The 15,195-nt window shown below is 29.3% G+C and overlaps 1 protein-coding gene across 1 annotated transcript; it reads left to right on the top strand.

Annotated features, from left to right (window-relative positions):
• The first annotated feature begins 12,497 nt into the window (after positions 1 to 12,497).
• LOC139888719 (uncharacterized) lies at positions 12,498 to 13,630 on the top strand. Its single transcript, XM_071871712.1, has 3 exons — positions 12,498 to 12,987; positions 13,069 to 13,121; positions 13,340 to 13,630. The coding sequence occupies exons 1-3, from the start codon at positions 12,498 to 12,500 to the stop codon at positions 13,628 to 13,630; spliced, it is 834 nt and encodes a 277-aa protein (XP_071727813.1).
• Positions 13,631 to 15,195: the final 1,565 nt, after the last annotated feature.

Here is a 15,195-nt window from a genome sequence, read left to right as displayed (position 1 = left end):
CGAGCTAAGTTTTAATACTCCGTATATATTACTTGGAACTAAAAATAAATATTAGACGAACCTTTTTGATCAGGTTCCAAACAGTTAATAACCAAAATAAATAAATGGACTTAATTTAAAATTTGGGGATTTTTAGGAACATTTTTATGTATTAAATGTTTAGCAATGGACCACGATATAATACCCGTGAATTGATAAAATAAAACAAACACCCGGCGGCTAACTATTTTAATTATTGTGCTTGATTGAGGAATCTTTTGACGTACTAAATTCTAAAAATCCATGGGTGCTAATTAATAGTTTCACACGTTTCTCTTTCAATTTATATTATTATTATATTATATTATTTAATTAATCATTCATGTCGACCAAGATTCAATCAATTGATCAATGAATTAAAAAATTGGATTCTACTAATTTCACTTTCTTGACTTAATCAACTATTACGATGTATACATATATGTGCATGGCACACCTTTATCACTACCATATCTAAATTTTTCTTCTTTTTGTACTAAACCATCACCAAGTTTTTGAGTGGTAACCCATCATCTATATGATACACGGGTCTTTTAAAATTGAGCTTCCCTGGATATCCAATAAGAAGGTAACACCCTGCAATTACAGTCATCAATTCATATTTTTCTTTCACACAAAAATTCACAATCCTATTCTTATTTCTAATTATCAATTCCTAATTCTTACGTGTAAAGTAATCCTAAATGCATTTAATAGTCTAATAATAAGATTATATTGCATATTACATTCAAAAGTCAAAAGCTAAATAAAAAAAATGTGTATTACTGATTTGGACGAGGATACAGCAATCACCACCCACCACAAGACCACCGGTTAACCACCATCGTCTACACCATCGAACCACCTCCGTTATCAATCAACACCTTCATGTCAAAACATACATAACTTATTGTGCAAAACAACCATAACTGTCGCTGCTATATTCATATTTCTATTCGAATAAAAACTGTGAATTAACCATCAACAACCATACAATTCGACCACCATTGAACATCTTCTACTAATAAACACCAAACAAACACAATCACACTACTGTTTTTCTGTTTCTCCGAACAAGTGCAGACAACCAACGAACCAAACCCAGGTTGTTGTGTTTTTTTTCGTAAAACCACAACACAACAAACACTAAACCACAAGTTATCCAATCGTTAATATTTTTTTTTCTTGACGCTTCAGTCATAACCCAGGAAACCAAAACATAATTGATTGCTTTATGTTTTTGAATCAGTTAATAAACCATCATCGAACAATATTACACGCATGCTATTACAACTACTGTTGCTGTTTCGGATGTCATATTGGTCAAGACCCAAAACCCTGTTGCTTCACGTCTGTTAATTTTTTTTAAAAATGTTACTGCACGATCTTATTCTATGTTGATATGTGGTGATGATGTAATATGATGATGATTGATGAAGTGATCTGCTACAGCTAAACCGCACCATCTGTTTTCCACTAAACCCATAAGAATTGGGTTTTGTTCTTTGTTGGACTTCTTTTAAATAAATGAGCCTTTTTTTCTTTGTTGGACTAAATAAATTAGTTGGGTTGTTGGATTTGGGTTGCTGTTTCTTGTCTCCAGTGAAACCCAATAACATAATTTTAGATATTAGGATGTAAAAAATGAATTGATGATATTGATGCATGATGATCAATGATTCTGTGATACATAAATAATAATCGATGATGATGATATATGATGAAAACAATGGTGATATATGTGATGATAATGTTAATGATAGAGATTATAGTAAGGACGTTGATGTTGATATAATAATGACGATGATGGTGTAATGTAATTGTGGTGATGAGCTGAAAAGATGAAAATGATGCACGTTGATGAAGATGATGTTTAACAATATAAGGTGACGATAAATCGATCGTGATCATGATGAAAATGATTTTGATGATAAAGAATGATGTTATGTATGCTGATGATCATGAAGTGGACGATGAGAGGATGATGATGATGGGTACGGTTTTAAGTTTGACAATGATTATGATGATGATGATGTTAAAGATGATCATGATGTGGTGATACGTTTGATATTGCTGATGATTACGGGTTATGATGTACTTGATGATGATCCGAATCAATATTGATTAGGAAGAGAAGAATTAGGGAAACTGAAACTTATAAGCTAAATAGAAATTTTATGGGGATTTAATCAGAAAAGGCGTGATCAAAGGAGTGATTAAGGATGTTATCGGGTTAGCGGGAGGTCGCAGGTTCAAACCCGGACTTGGGCATTTTTTTAGGACTACTTCTTTGAGGTAGTTTACTTATTACTCATTATTATTATTATTAGTATTATTATTGTTATATTGTTGTTATTATCATTAATATTAAAATTAACATTTTAATTAAAATTATAACTATCATTATTATTATGATTATTACTATCATTATTATTATTTTCATTAACATGATTTTTATATAAAATTTTATTTACATTATTTTATTATCACTATTATTATCATTATCATTAGTATTATTAAAGTATTATTATTACTACAAACATAATAACCTTATTATAAAAATATTACATATAACAAATTATTGACTTTTTATATATAATACCAATTACAAAAATATATATATATATATATATATATATATATATATATATATATATATATATATATATATATATATATTGTAATATAACTATATGTATGAATATATGTATGAATATTGATTATTTAAAAAATAACTATATATAAAATATAACTGAAGATATAAAATATAAATAAAGTATATATATATATATATATATATATATATATATATATATATATATATATATATATATATATATATATATATAACTACAACACTTAATATATAAATATTATGTAGGAGGAATTATGTGATTATATGTGTTAATATATATACTTGATATAGGTTCGTGAATCCGAGGCCAACCCTGCATTGTGCAGTTCCATCGTATGCATATTTTTACTTCAAAATATCGTATTGTGAGTTTCATTACTCCCTTTTTAAATGATTTTGCAATATATATTTTTGGGACTGACAATACATGCGCTGCTTTTATAAATGTTTTACAAAATAGACACAAGTACTCGAAATTACATTCTATGTTGGATTATGAATACCGAACATCACCCTTTTAGCTTGGTAGCCTAAGAATTAGGGAACAGACACCCTAATTGACGTGAATCCTAAAGGTAGATCTACGGGCACTGACTCGCCCATACTGGAAAATGGTATGCTTTAGTACTTCGAGTTATTAATACAGATGGAGTTCTGTTTGGGGATATTCTATATGCATTTTGTTAATGTCGGTTGCCAGGTTTTCAACATATGAATGATTTTTATGTAGATTGCTATATGCATGCATGATGTTTATGAAAAATGGAAATGAAATCTTGTGGTCTATTATGGAAATGATTGTTTACGATAAACTAATGAACTCGCCAACCTTTTGGTTGATACATTTAAGCATGTTTATTCTCAGGTATGAAAGAAATCTCCCGCTGTGTATATGCTCATTTTAGATATATTACTTGGAGTCATTCATGACATATTTCAAAAGACGTTGCATTCGAGTCATTGAGTTCATCAAGATTATTACTATGTAAATTATAGTTGAATATATTATGAAATGGTATGCACGCCGTCAACTTTCGATGTAATAAAAGTTCGTCTTTTAAAAACGAATGCAATGTTTGTAAAATGTATCATATAGAGGTCAAGTACCCCGCGATGTAACCAAATGTAATTTTTTCGTCCAGATGGATTAGGACGAGTCACTTCATAATTCATATTACTAATATGCTATGATGTACATCCTTCGTTAATAACTTAACGATCATTAACTATAATCTTTATTTCAACTTAATAGATTCCATTTCATAATAAATCAAATGTATTACTCAAATAAATGTTTGATTTTACATTTTCATTTTCGATATACTTGAAACTTTCTAAAAATCATCATTCGTGTAGTGCGAAGTTCGCAAGGATTCCAGGAACACTAACATCATTCACCGAGGAATATCAATAAGAATAAATAATGAAGTATTGATCACATTAGTAAAATACCTTGTGAAGAATATGTAATCTCTAATGTTAGAGATTATCCATTTCTAGTTCCAACCGAAAATCAAATGAGTTTAATTTAATATTAACTCGTTAAATTTGTATTACATCTGAAGAAAATATGCATATATTTTCATAAATACTGTAATAAAATTCTCTGGTACAAAATATTACATGTGAAATTTTTTTAACGGGTAGGTAATACCCGAGAGATATATAAATTCACAATTAATATGTTACATTCCTAGATTCTGATCCAGAAATCATTAACTATACTCACTACTTTCACAACGATATACATTCTTACATAGAAATCAGAACAACCATTCTCATCCAAATTTGATTACATATTCTAGATTTTGACAAATCAAAATCCAAGTCAAGATTTAACAGAAGACATCACTCTTAGATTTCTGCATCTTTCAAAGACATACTTTGAATTCAAAACTATGCTAGAACATCACTTTTAGTCATAAAACCCAGATAGATATTTGTATCATTCAAGATTCCCGATGATTTCATCATACATATATTAACAAAGACAATCTGCAATTAAACCCTTCAAAATTCTTGAAGACATATCAATCAATGAACAATCGAGAGGATGAATCAACCTCACGTTATCAACATAAATAAGGATTTACACGTATAGCAATACACCTAGGAACTCTCGAAACCAAAGTCATAGACTAACACATATCTGTGTCAGCTCCTTTGGCAATTATTATAAAAAAAAAATAACTTTGCAATCCATTTCCAAAGTAGTCAGTTTTGTCACAGCTCCAGCAAGTCAACCTCGACTTTTCAGTTGAAACAGTCTTATTATAACCTCGATATATACGTTGCCCTTTTGCCATCATTACCGGGGAACCGTTTATGTTCCACCACAACTTCACTGATCTTTAACTTTTCGAAAAATCACTATATTTATCGAAACCCCATCATTACTCATCCGCATCTTGTAACAAGAATTGTCATGCCAATTACTGGGAATCAGCAATCAGTATTTTGAAATCTCGCAACATGTCTACGCCAATAGTTATATGTGTACATACGACGTCTATCTCCTAGACTTACATACTTCGAATGTGAAGTTTCTGAAAAACACCCCAATCTACGATTTAGTTCTCCGAATTATTGGAAAAGCTAAATGAAGCAGCAGAAACGGTAGACAACTGTAATAGTCAAAAGTTCGATGATAAGGAATAGTGTGTTGGCAATGCTCAGAAAAAGAGAAGGTTTGGAACTGGAAAACGGATTGAGCAAACCATGAAGAAGGCTGTGGACAAATCACAAAGACTAAATCTGCCTTCAAAGAATCTAAATGATTCAGTGTCTGTTGAAATTATTATCGAAAACCTTGCTCCTGACTCTAAAACTTTATGGAAAAATCTTCATCATCATCCATCGATGTGAGAAATTCTAAGATATCATTGTATCTTTCATTATAAATATCCTTGATATTTCTGAAGATATCTTTATAATTATTCTTATCTGAAATCAATTATCTCTTCCCGCTATCTGTATTACATCAGAAAGGAAACTGTTTTAGTTTCTAAATTCTAAAAAATTCAAATTTATAACATGAATTTTTTGAAGTAATGTTAGGAACTGAAGCATGAGTTAGTATAATATAATGACACTTGATCAACGTGATTATATTACAGTAACTCATACTGAGTTTCTAATGGAACATGATTATTCACAGACCATAACGTCATCATGTGCCATGTTACATGACTCTTATATTTTACCTAATCTCCAAACATATCAAGAAAATATTTTCTTGATGATTCAGTCTTTTTCGGATATTCTGGTAATTTGACAAATCAAATCGTGCTACTACCTTTCCTTTCTACTTTGTATATTATGATAATTCGAAACTTTATACATACGAATTCTGGATCATTACTTGCGAAAAGAAAACAAAAACATGAAGCTCCGAAATAGAAAGGGGTATAAATCGCAGCAAACGGAAAAGAGCATTAATCGTAGTTGTCAATAATTATGGAAAAACAAATACAAGGAAAGATTATGAAAATCACCACCCCAAGAGCGAAATAGAAGTAAACAGATTCCTCCGGAGGGAGTTGGAAAAGAAGGATAATTGTTGCAACAGCTAGGAACATATCAAGGATCAGAACTGGATTAAGCATATTGACTAATGTTTTAGAAGTATGAATTGGGGAAAAAAGTATAGAAGATGAGAAATGTGGAAGTAAGGAAATAAAGGGGGTGAATTTATAGTGAAACATTCGACAGAGCAATCGAAATAGATTATTGCATTTAACCAAAGAAGATCCTAATTTCCTTAATTAACGAAGAACCAAATCTTATTACAATATTTTCTCTAAATCCCTTGAACTCCGGAAACCAATCCTATCTATGTCAAAAGATATGACGAATCTATACTTACTCATTTCACTCTTTTGCAATAGCTTCAGTTTTACTCTTCACATAAACAAATTGTTTTATCCATACTACTTAATGACGATAAAACTCTAATTTCCAACTCATAAGAGTCATGAAAACATACTTATTGTCAGCCATGACTATCCCAATCAAATTTCGGGACGAAATTTCTTTAACGGGTAGGTACTATGACAACTCGGAAATTTTTGACCAAATTTAAACTTGATCTTTATATGTTTCCGACACGATAAACAAAGTCTGTAATGTTGAAATCTCAAAAACTTTGAACTGTGTTCATCTATTCATTCACGAACAATTATGTGTAAATAGATATGTATGAATATATACATATGTGTGATTATTAAATTGAGAAATATTAACAAAACATTAAACGGTTTGATTGACATGTAAATATATTAGGAAATCTATTTTATGACTTGTAAACGTTAGAAAAATATTAAACGTATAACGTTATACTTATTCGTTATAGATAAACGTCTACGTAATAAAACGTGTTATGTGAAACGTGTATATATATATATATATATATATATATATATATATATATATATATATATATATATATATATATATATATATATAGACAAAGTATATTGAGCTTATATATAAGTGGTTTCGAATACAATTAATAGATATAGTAACACTTGATTTATTAACCAAATTAATACAAACTTATAAGGATTTAAAATAAACATAAGTTCTAGTAATAGATTATGTGATCTGAATATAATTAGTTTTAGAAGAATAAATTTTATAATAGTTATTTGATTAGTTTTCAAACGTACGAAAACGTTTTTAGCCTAAAAGAATTCTATTATTAAAACGTTTTATAATGTAGTATGTATATAAAATCTAATTAAAGTTTTATGCTATAAAGTACATATAATTATGGTTTCAAAGATATAAAACGTAGTACGATATATTTCAAAAGATTTGTACATTTTACAACATGTCAAGAAGTAAATTATTAAAGTTATTATCATTATCTTTTACTGTTCTAAATTTTAGAAATTATATACAATGATTTGAGTGTCACGTCTTCTCTAAAAAGGAATATAACTTTATAAATGTCTGGAACCACTTTTGACAAATTTTTACCGAGTCATTTTAATAAGGATAAAGGTTTTAACGTTATCTTAAAATTTAGAACCTTTTGACAAGTTATAAATTATAACGGTCCGTGATTTAATTATATATATATATTTTTTTTGAATTAAAAATGTGTAATAAACAATATTAGTATTTTGAATTATAGCTTATAATATTATAAACGATATAGTTTTAACATTAACTTTCAACGTGTAATTAAAAACATGTTTATATATATATTTTGAATTATTTAATAAACGATATTAGTATTCGATTATTGAATCGATTGTTATTTAAATAAGTTAATTAGAATATTTGAGAAGTCAGAGTAAATGATAGTATATAAACGATTCATACCAATTTATGTTATATTATGAAAATGATTTTAAACTAAATAATAAACTTTGAAATATAATTAGTTTGAGAAACTAAATATTATATTATTTTTAATATATATAAATTTATATTTCTAAATAAATATATATATATTTTACAAAGTGATAAAATATAATATTAACTTAGTTATATAACACTTTGATTTAAAATAATATTTTTATATATATATATTAGTAAATAACGAAACGTTGATTTTTAGAAGCAAATAACCAAAACAATCAAACGTTCAAATTACATATAGAGTGATATAGTTTATTGACAATTTAAGCCTATTTTTTGATAAAGGTACACGTCGCATATCGATTAATACAAGTTTTCTAAGCGTACGAGCCGATTTTCTATAAACCGGAACCAAGACACATGTTGAGCGACAACGAATGAATTATCGAAACTAAATTTACAAATTAACTGTGCAAAGGAATATAATATAATATATATATAATTATATGAATTAAATATATTATATATAAAATATTATTTAAAAACTGTCGGCAGCACGAGGTTAAATGAATTTGAGCCACCCCAGCTAGCCATGCGATCGCATGGCCAAACCAAAGAAGATCCATGCGATGGTATGGGGTCAAAACCCAGGCCACATTATAAAACTCATTCGATTTATGATTTTTAAACACACATCTATCCACCTCTCTCTCTTTTACTTTGTATTATATATTTATGTTATTATTATTATTATTATTATTATTATTATTATTATTATTATTATTATTATTATTATTATTATTATTATTATTATTATTAATATTAAGATTAATATTATTATTAATCTTATGATAAGGAGTATCATTATTATTAGTATTAGTATTATTATTATTATTATACATAAAATAGTACGACGAGGTTCTGCTCGCATGTTTTCAAAATGATTTTTCGAGCGGGATAGAGCTAAGAAAATTATGGGTTATAGCTATGGAGGTTATGAGTAATGTTCGGGTATGCTCGTGAGGTCAATCTATTGTTTATCATCTCCATCGCGTCTATGTATTTTCCTGCAATATTGAACCGTAATATTGATATGTGAGCACTCATATCTTATCTTTTATATGATTATAGTGTATCCCTGACTAGTGCTCGAGTAGATATGATTATGCATGCTTGTATGTTAAATTTCGTCATTAAATAGTCTATGATAGATCATGAATTTAATACCTATGCTACTAGGATAAGGTATATGATATACATATCGTTGGAAAGCTGACGAAAAATCAATAACTTTCATTTAGAAATCGTACGATTTCGATGAACGGATTAAAAGATATGGTCAACTGAATTATTATTAATTTTAGTATTATTATTGTTAAAATGATTATTATTACTATCGTCCTTATTATCGTCGTTATAATAATAATAATAATAATAATAATAATAATAATAATAATAATAATAATAATAATAATAATAATAATAATAATAATAATAATTATTATTATTATTATTATTATTATTATTATTATTATTATTATTATTATTATTATTATTATTAATATTAAGATTAATATTATTATTAATCTTATGATAAGGAGTATCATTATTATTAGTATTAGTATTATTATTAGTATTATACATAAAATACTACGACGAGGTTCTGCTCGCATGTTTTCAAAATGATTTTTCGAGCGGGATAGAGCTAAGAAAATTATGGGTTATAGCTATGGAGGTTATGAGTAATGTTCGGGTATGCTCGTGAGGTCAATCTATTGTTTATCATCTCCATCGCGTCTACGTATTTTCTGCAATATTGAATCGCAATATTGATATGTGAGCGCTCATATCTTATCTTTTATATGATTATAGTGTATCCCTGACTAGTGCTCGAGTAGATATGATTATGCATGCTTGTATGTTAAATTTCGTCATTAAATAGTCTATGATAGATCATGAATTTAATACCTATGCTACTAGGATAAGGTATATGATATGCATGTCGTTGGAAAGCTGACGAAAAATCAATAACTTTCATTTAGAAATCGTGCGATTTCGATGAACGGATTAAAAGATATGGTCAACTGAATTATTATTAATTTTAGTATTATTATTGTTAAAATGATTATTATTACTATCGTCCTTATTATCGTCGTTATAATTATTATTATTATTATTATTATTATTATTATTATTATTATTATTATTATTATTATTATTATTATTATTATTATTATTATTATTATTATTATTATTTTTATTATTATTATTAATATTATTATTATTATTATTATTATTATAAGTATAATTATTAAAAACTGTTATTGTTATTATTATTACTATCGTTATTATTATTAAGGTTATTATTAATATTATCATTATTATTATTATTATTATTATTATTATTATTATTATTATTATTATTATTATTATTATTATTATTATTATTATTATTATTATTATTATTATTATTATTATTATTATTAGAATTATTAGTATTATCATAATACTTATTAGTATCATTATCATTAAAACTAATATTAGTATCATCTAATTATTTTGATTGTCATTATTATCATTATTATGAATGCGATATATAAGAGGACTAAAATCTATTAAACAAAATCGACTATGAAATAATGAGTATAAGTATCATGATGAAATTATAATATTGTAAGATATTGATTTAGGTAAAAACATCGTTTTCATTATTTTTATCATTATTATTATTAGTAAAAGTATTATTAATATTAAAACTATCATTCTTATTAAAATTATCATTTTTAATAGAAATATCATTGTTATTATAAAATATCATTATTATTATCATTTTAGTATTATTATTATTATAAATTTTATCATTTTGAATAGAATTATTATATTTATAAAATATTATTATTACTATTAATATTGAAAAGTATCATTATTATTAAAATTATCATGATTAGAATTATCATTTTATCATAATTAATATCATCATTAGTAAATATAAATATTGTTATTATTATTAGTTGAATAGAATAATAATAATTATTATTATTATTACAAAATAATACAACTTTTACTTATTATTATTATTATTATCAAAATTATTTTATCAAATGATTATGTGATACAAAGATATTTTACCACACGTAATATAATTACATCAATAATACATACCCTGTGTTTTATGATATTAAGTGAACGTTATAAATTTTAGTACTTAAGATATATAAAATTGTATTTTTATCATATTTAAATTTTAATATAAATTTTTATTTATTAATAAATGACTTGTATTATTTATTCTAATAGAATCTGATAAATATATTGAAATATATAAAACGACTATATTTATGTTAAATAATAAACATGTATAGATTTTGGAAATCATTTTGGGTCAAGTTGACTTTTGTTGACTTTTGCATGAGAATCTCGAGCATTAGGATTGTGATACACAACGACTTGACCTAATTTGTTAGACAAATATTGACCAGCATATAAATGTATATACTTAATATAGGTTCATGAATCCGAGGCCAACCTTGCACTTGTTCAATGCCGTCATATGTATTTTTTACTACGAAATACAGTATCATGAGTTTCATTACTCCCCTTTTAAATGCTTTTGCAATATATATTTTTGGGATTGAGAATACATGCGATGTTTTATAAATGTTTGATGAAATAGACACAAGTACTCGAAAATTACATTCTATGGTTGGATTATCGAAATCGAATATCGCCATTCAAGTCTGGTAACCTAAGAATTTGGGAAATGGCCCCTAATTGACGCGAATCCTAAAGATAGATCTATTGGGCCTAACAACCCCCATTCATCTCTATGGATGGCTTTAGTACTTCGAGATTATTATTATACAGGTGTTCAATCCATATGAATGATTTTTATGAAGATGGCTTTATACATGCATGATGTTTATGAGAAATGGAAATATGAAATCTTGTGGTCTATTAAAAATGATGAAAATGAATATTGATGATAAACTAATGAACTCACCAACCTTTTGCTTGACACTTTAAAGCATGTTTATTCTCAGGATTGAAAGAAATCTTCCACTGTGCATTTGCTCAAATTAAAGATATTACTTGGAGTCATTCATGGCATATTTCAAAAGACGTTGCATTCAAGTCATTAAGTTCATTAAAGATTGATTAAGCAAATGACATATTCGGTCATTTTTATTTGGATATTATGAAATGGTATGCATGCCTATCAAATTTCTATGTAATGAAAGTTTGTCTTTAAAAATGAATGCAATGTTTGTAAAATGTATCATATAGAGGTCAAATACCTCGCATTGTAATCATATGTTATTGTATTCGTCCTTATGGATTAAGACGGGTCATCTCATTTGATGCGCATGATGCCTCTATGCAGCGATACTTGGAACTGGTGCACAAATTAGGAAATGAATTTGATGTATTCTGACTGACGCATTTACCCCGGGGATAAAACAAGAAAGCAGACGCGCTCAGCAAATTGGCCGCCTTAACCTTTTATCATCTGCTAAAGAATGTATGGGTTGAAGTGCTAATGGAGAAATCTATTGATGAGAAACTAACCATTGTGCCCATCGAAGAGGAAGACCCAAATTGGATGACACCGTTGGTAAAATTCTTAACTGAGAGTGAGCTTCTGGCAGACGTAAAAGAAGCACGAATGATTCACGTGAAAGCCCCCACGTACGTGTTAATTGAAGGCATATTGTACAGGAAGTCTTACCTGGGGCCAAGCGTGTTGTGCATTGGTCAGAATCGGGCGAAGGAGGTGCTCCGAGAGGTTCATGAGGGGTATTGTGCCTTGTATTCAAGATATAGAACTATTTCTGCAAAAGTGATGCGCATAGGGTATTTCTGGCCCACCATCCATAACCATGCAGCAGAAGTTGTAAGGGAATGCCAATCGTGTCGACAACACGCACCAATAAGTCGAGCACCGCGACACCCTATGATACCGAAAATGACTGCATGGCCATTTTGTAAGTGGGCCATCGACATTGTCGGTCCAATTACTGCGTGCTCAGGTATGCATGAAATAATACACTTGTGTAATACTTCACAATATATGCGCTTTAACAGTATTTACATTATTGTTGCTTGCTCAGGAGGAATAAAATTCTTGGTGGTAGCAATCGATTACTTCACTAAATGGGTGGAGGCAAAAATATTGGCAACAATTACTAGCAGGCGCATTTGAAACTTCTTTTGGGAAGATAATGTGTGCAGGTTTGGTATCCCCAATGAAATTATTAGTGAAAACGGCACTCAGTTTGAGGGCGAGCCCTTTAGGACCTGGTGTCGAGAACTGAATATTAAGAAATCTTTTACTTCAGTCGCTCACCCACAGGAAAATGAACAATGTGAAGTAACGAACAGAGATATCGTGAGGGGAATAAAAGCGCTTTGGGCTTGTATGGAAATGAGTGGGTTGATGAGCTCCTAAAAGTTTTGTGGGAGCATCGCACTACTCACAAGAATAGCACGGGTGAAACGTCATTCTGCTTGATCTACGGAACGGAGGCTGTAATCCCCACTGAATTGTTGGTTCCAATGAAGCGCATTCGAAGCTTTAATGAGTCAAGTAATGATGAAGGTTTGCGGGCTAACCTAAATATGCTAGAGGAGCCCAGAGAGATAGCAGCCATACGTGAAGCCGTCAACAAATAGAAAATCTCTAAGTATTATGATAAGTGCGTCAAGCTAATGTCATTCAGATTTGGGGATTATGTATGGCACAACAATAAGGCAAGTCGATCAGAGAATACTAGGAAGTTGGGCCCAACTGGGAAGGCCCTTATGAAGTTATTAGCACAAGTGCAACGGGATCTTATTTCCTAGCATAAATTAATGGAGAACGAGTGCCTCGTAGTTGGCATGTAACCAATTTGAAAAGATGTTACATATAATTGTCAGGCTACAGCACCAGGTATTGATCACCCCCGCTCTTTTAAGCACTTGGATTTTTTAGTTTACTTAAAAAAAAATTTATTTACTTGTAAGACATTTCGTATTTCTTTCATGGTTGTAATAAGTTGTCATTTAGATATGGCTTATGGATTTGATAATTTACAATAAATAAATTTAATTTTTTGAATAGAAGTGTTTAGTTACATTTCGATGCACAATATGATAGCAATTACGTGCATCCACCCTCCTTAAGGGATGATCTCTAGCTCCCGCATGGCAGAAACCTGTTTAGTTACAAGGCTAGATTTTAGGGTGGGTAACAGACATTGTTTTGTCTAGACCAATGCACTCTCGCAGACTAGACGACTGCAAGTCATGACTATAAATGACAAGCATTGGGGTTGCTTGCCCACTAACCTAAGTGTTGGGTCACTTGGAAGACTCTAGATGTTTTACTTAGTAATGCAATGAAAAGCGTCTACTATGTGCACAATAGTATAGCGTCAGTTAGCATTATTAAATTTGGAGTATAAACAAGTATACATTGGCTTGTATGCAAACAAATATTTAAGTTGTAAGAACTTAAAATGCCTATTGACGCGAACAATATGATAAGGAAAGATATTTAGTTACTTTACTTATAGAAACAAAAGATGTAAAGCATTACATTGACTAAATTGTACTATTACAAAAGAGGTGCATAGAGCGCAAACATTAGTGCGCAGGACATTATAATGAAATTGAAATTTAAACTACGAACAGAAAAGTAAAGGGTGGCTTATCGGTAACGTTTCCCTACACTAATGGTAACAATCCTTCGAACCCTCGCCCGCAGCAATCGGATTACTCCATGTGAACAGGAAAGGAAAAATAAAACTAAAAGGTGGAGAGCGCGCCCATAGTGTTAAAATCACCTCATGAAGCACACTCATAACAAGTACACCCCCTAGGAGTAGTGTGCGCAAGCGGCCAAATGCAGCTAACGAAGTCTGCTCATGGTGCACCCAAGACCCCCACGCTCCATGCAAAAAAGAACATCACATGACGCCTTACCAAGCGCATCCTGTGACCCCACACTACGAGTAATGGATTGCAAACTTACAAATTCATTTTAGCAAGATCATGCACTAAAACTACAGGATCGGAGATTGCATTCACAAGGGGATGGATGGTGATGTTTTTTAGCTCCTTGCTGGATTCGAATACTCTCTCATAAGCATTGTCTTCAAGCTGGTTGGTATTGATCTGAGGAATGACAGAGGGAACTTCAATGTTTTTCGAGATTAGATCCCAGAACCTCACCCTCTCAAGTGCTTTGGCTGCTT

Source organism: Rutidosis leptorrhynchoides, chromosome 2 (genome assembly GCF_046630445.1).
Source record: "Rutidosis leptorrhynchoides isolate AG116_Rl617_1_P2 chromosome 2, CSIRO_AGI_Rlap_v1, whole genome shotgun sequence".
NCBI lineage: Eukaryota > Viridiplantae > Streptophyta > Magnoliopsida > Asterales > Asteraceae > Rutidosis > Rutidosis leptorrhynchoides.
Note: the sequence above shows the minus strand (reverse complement) of the source record. Positions and strands in the feature narration are given on the sequence as shown.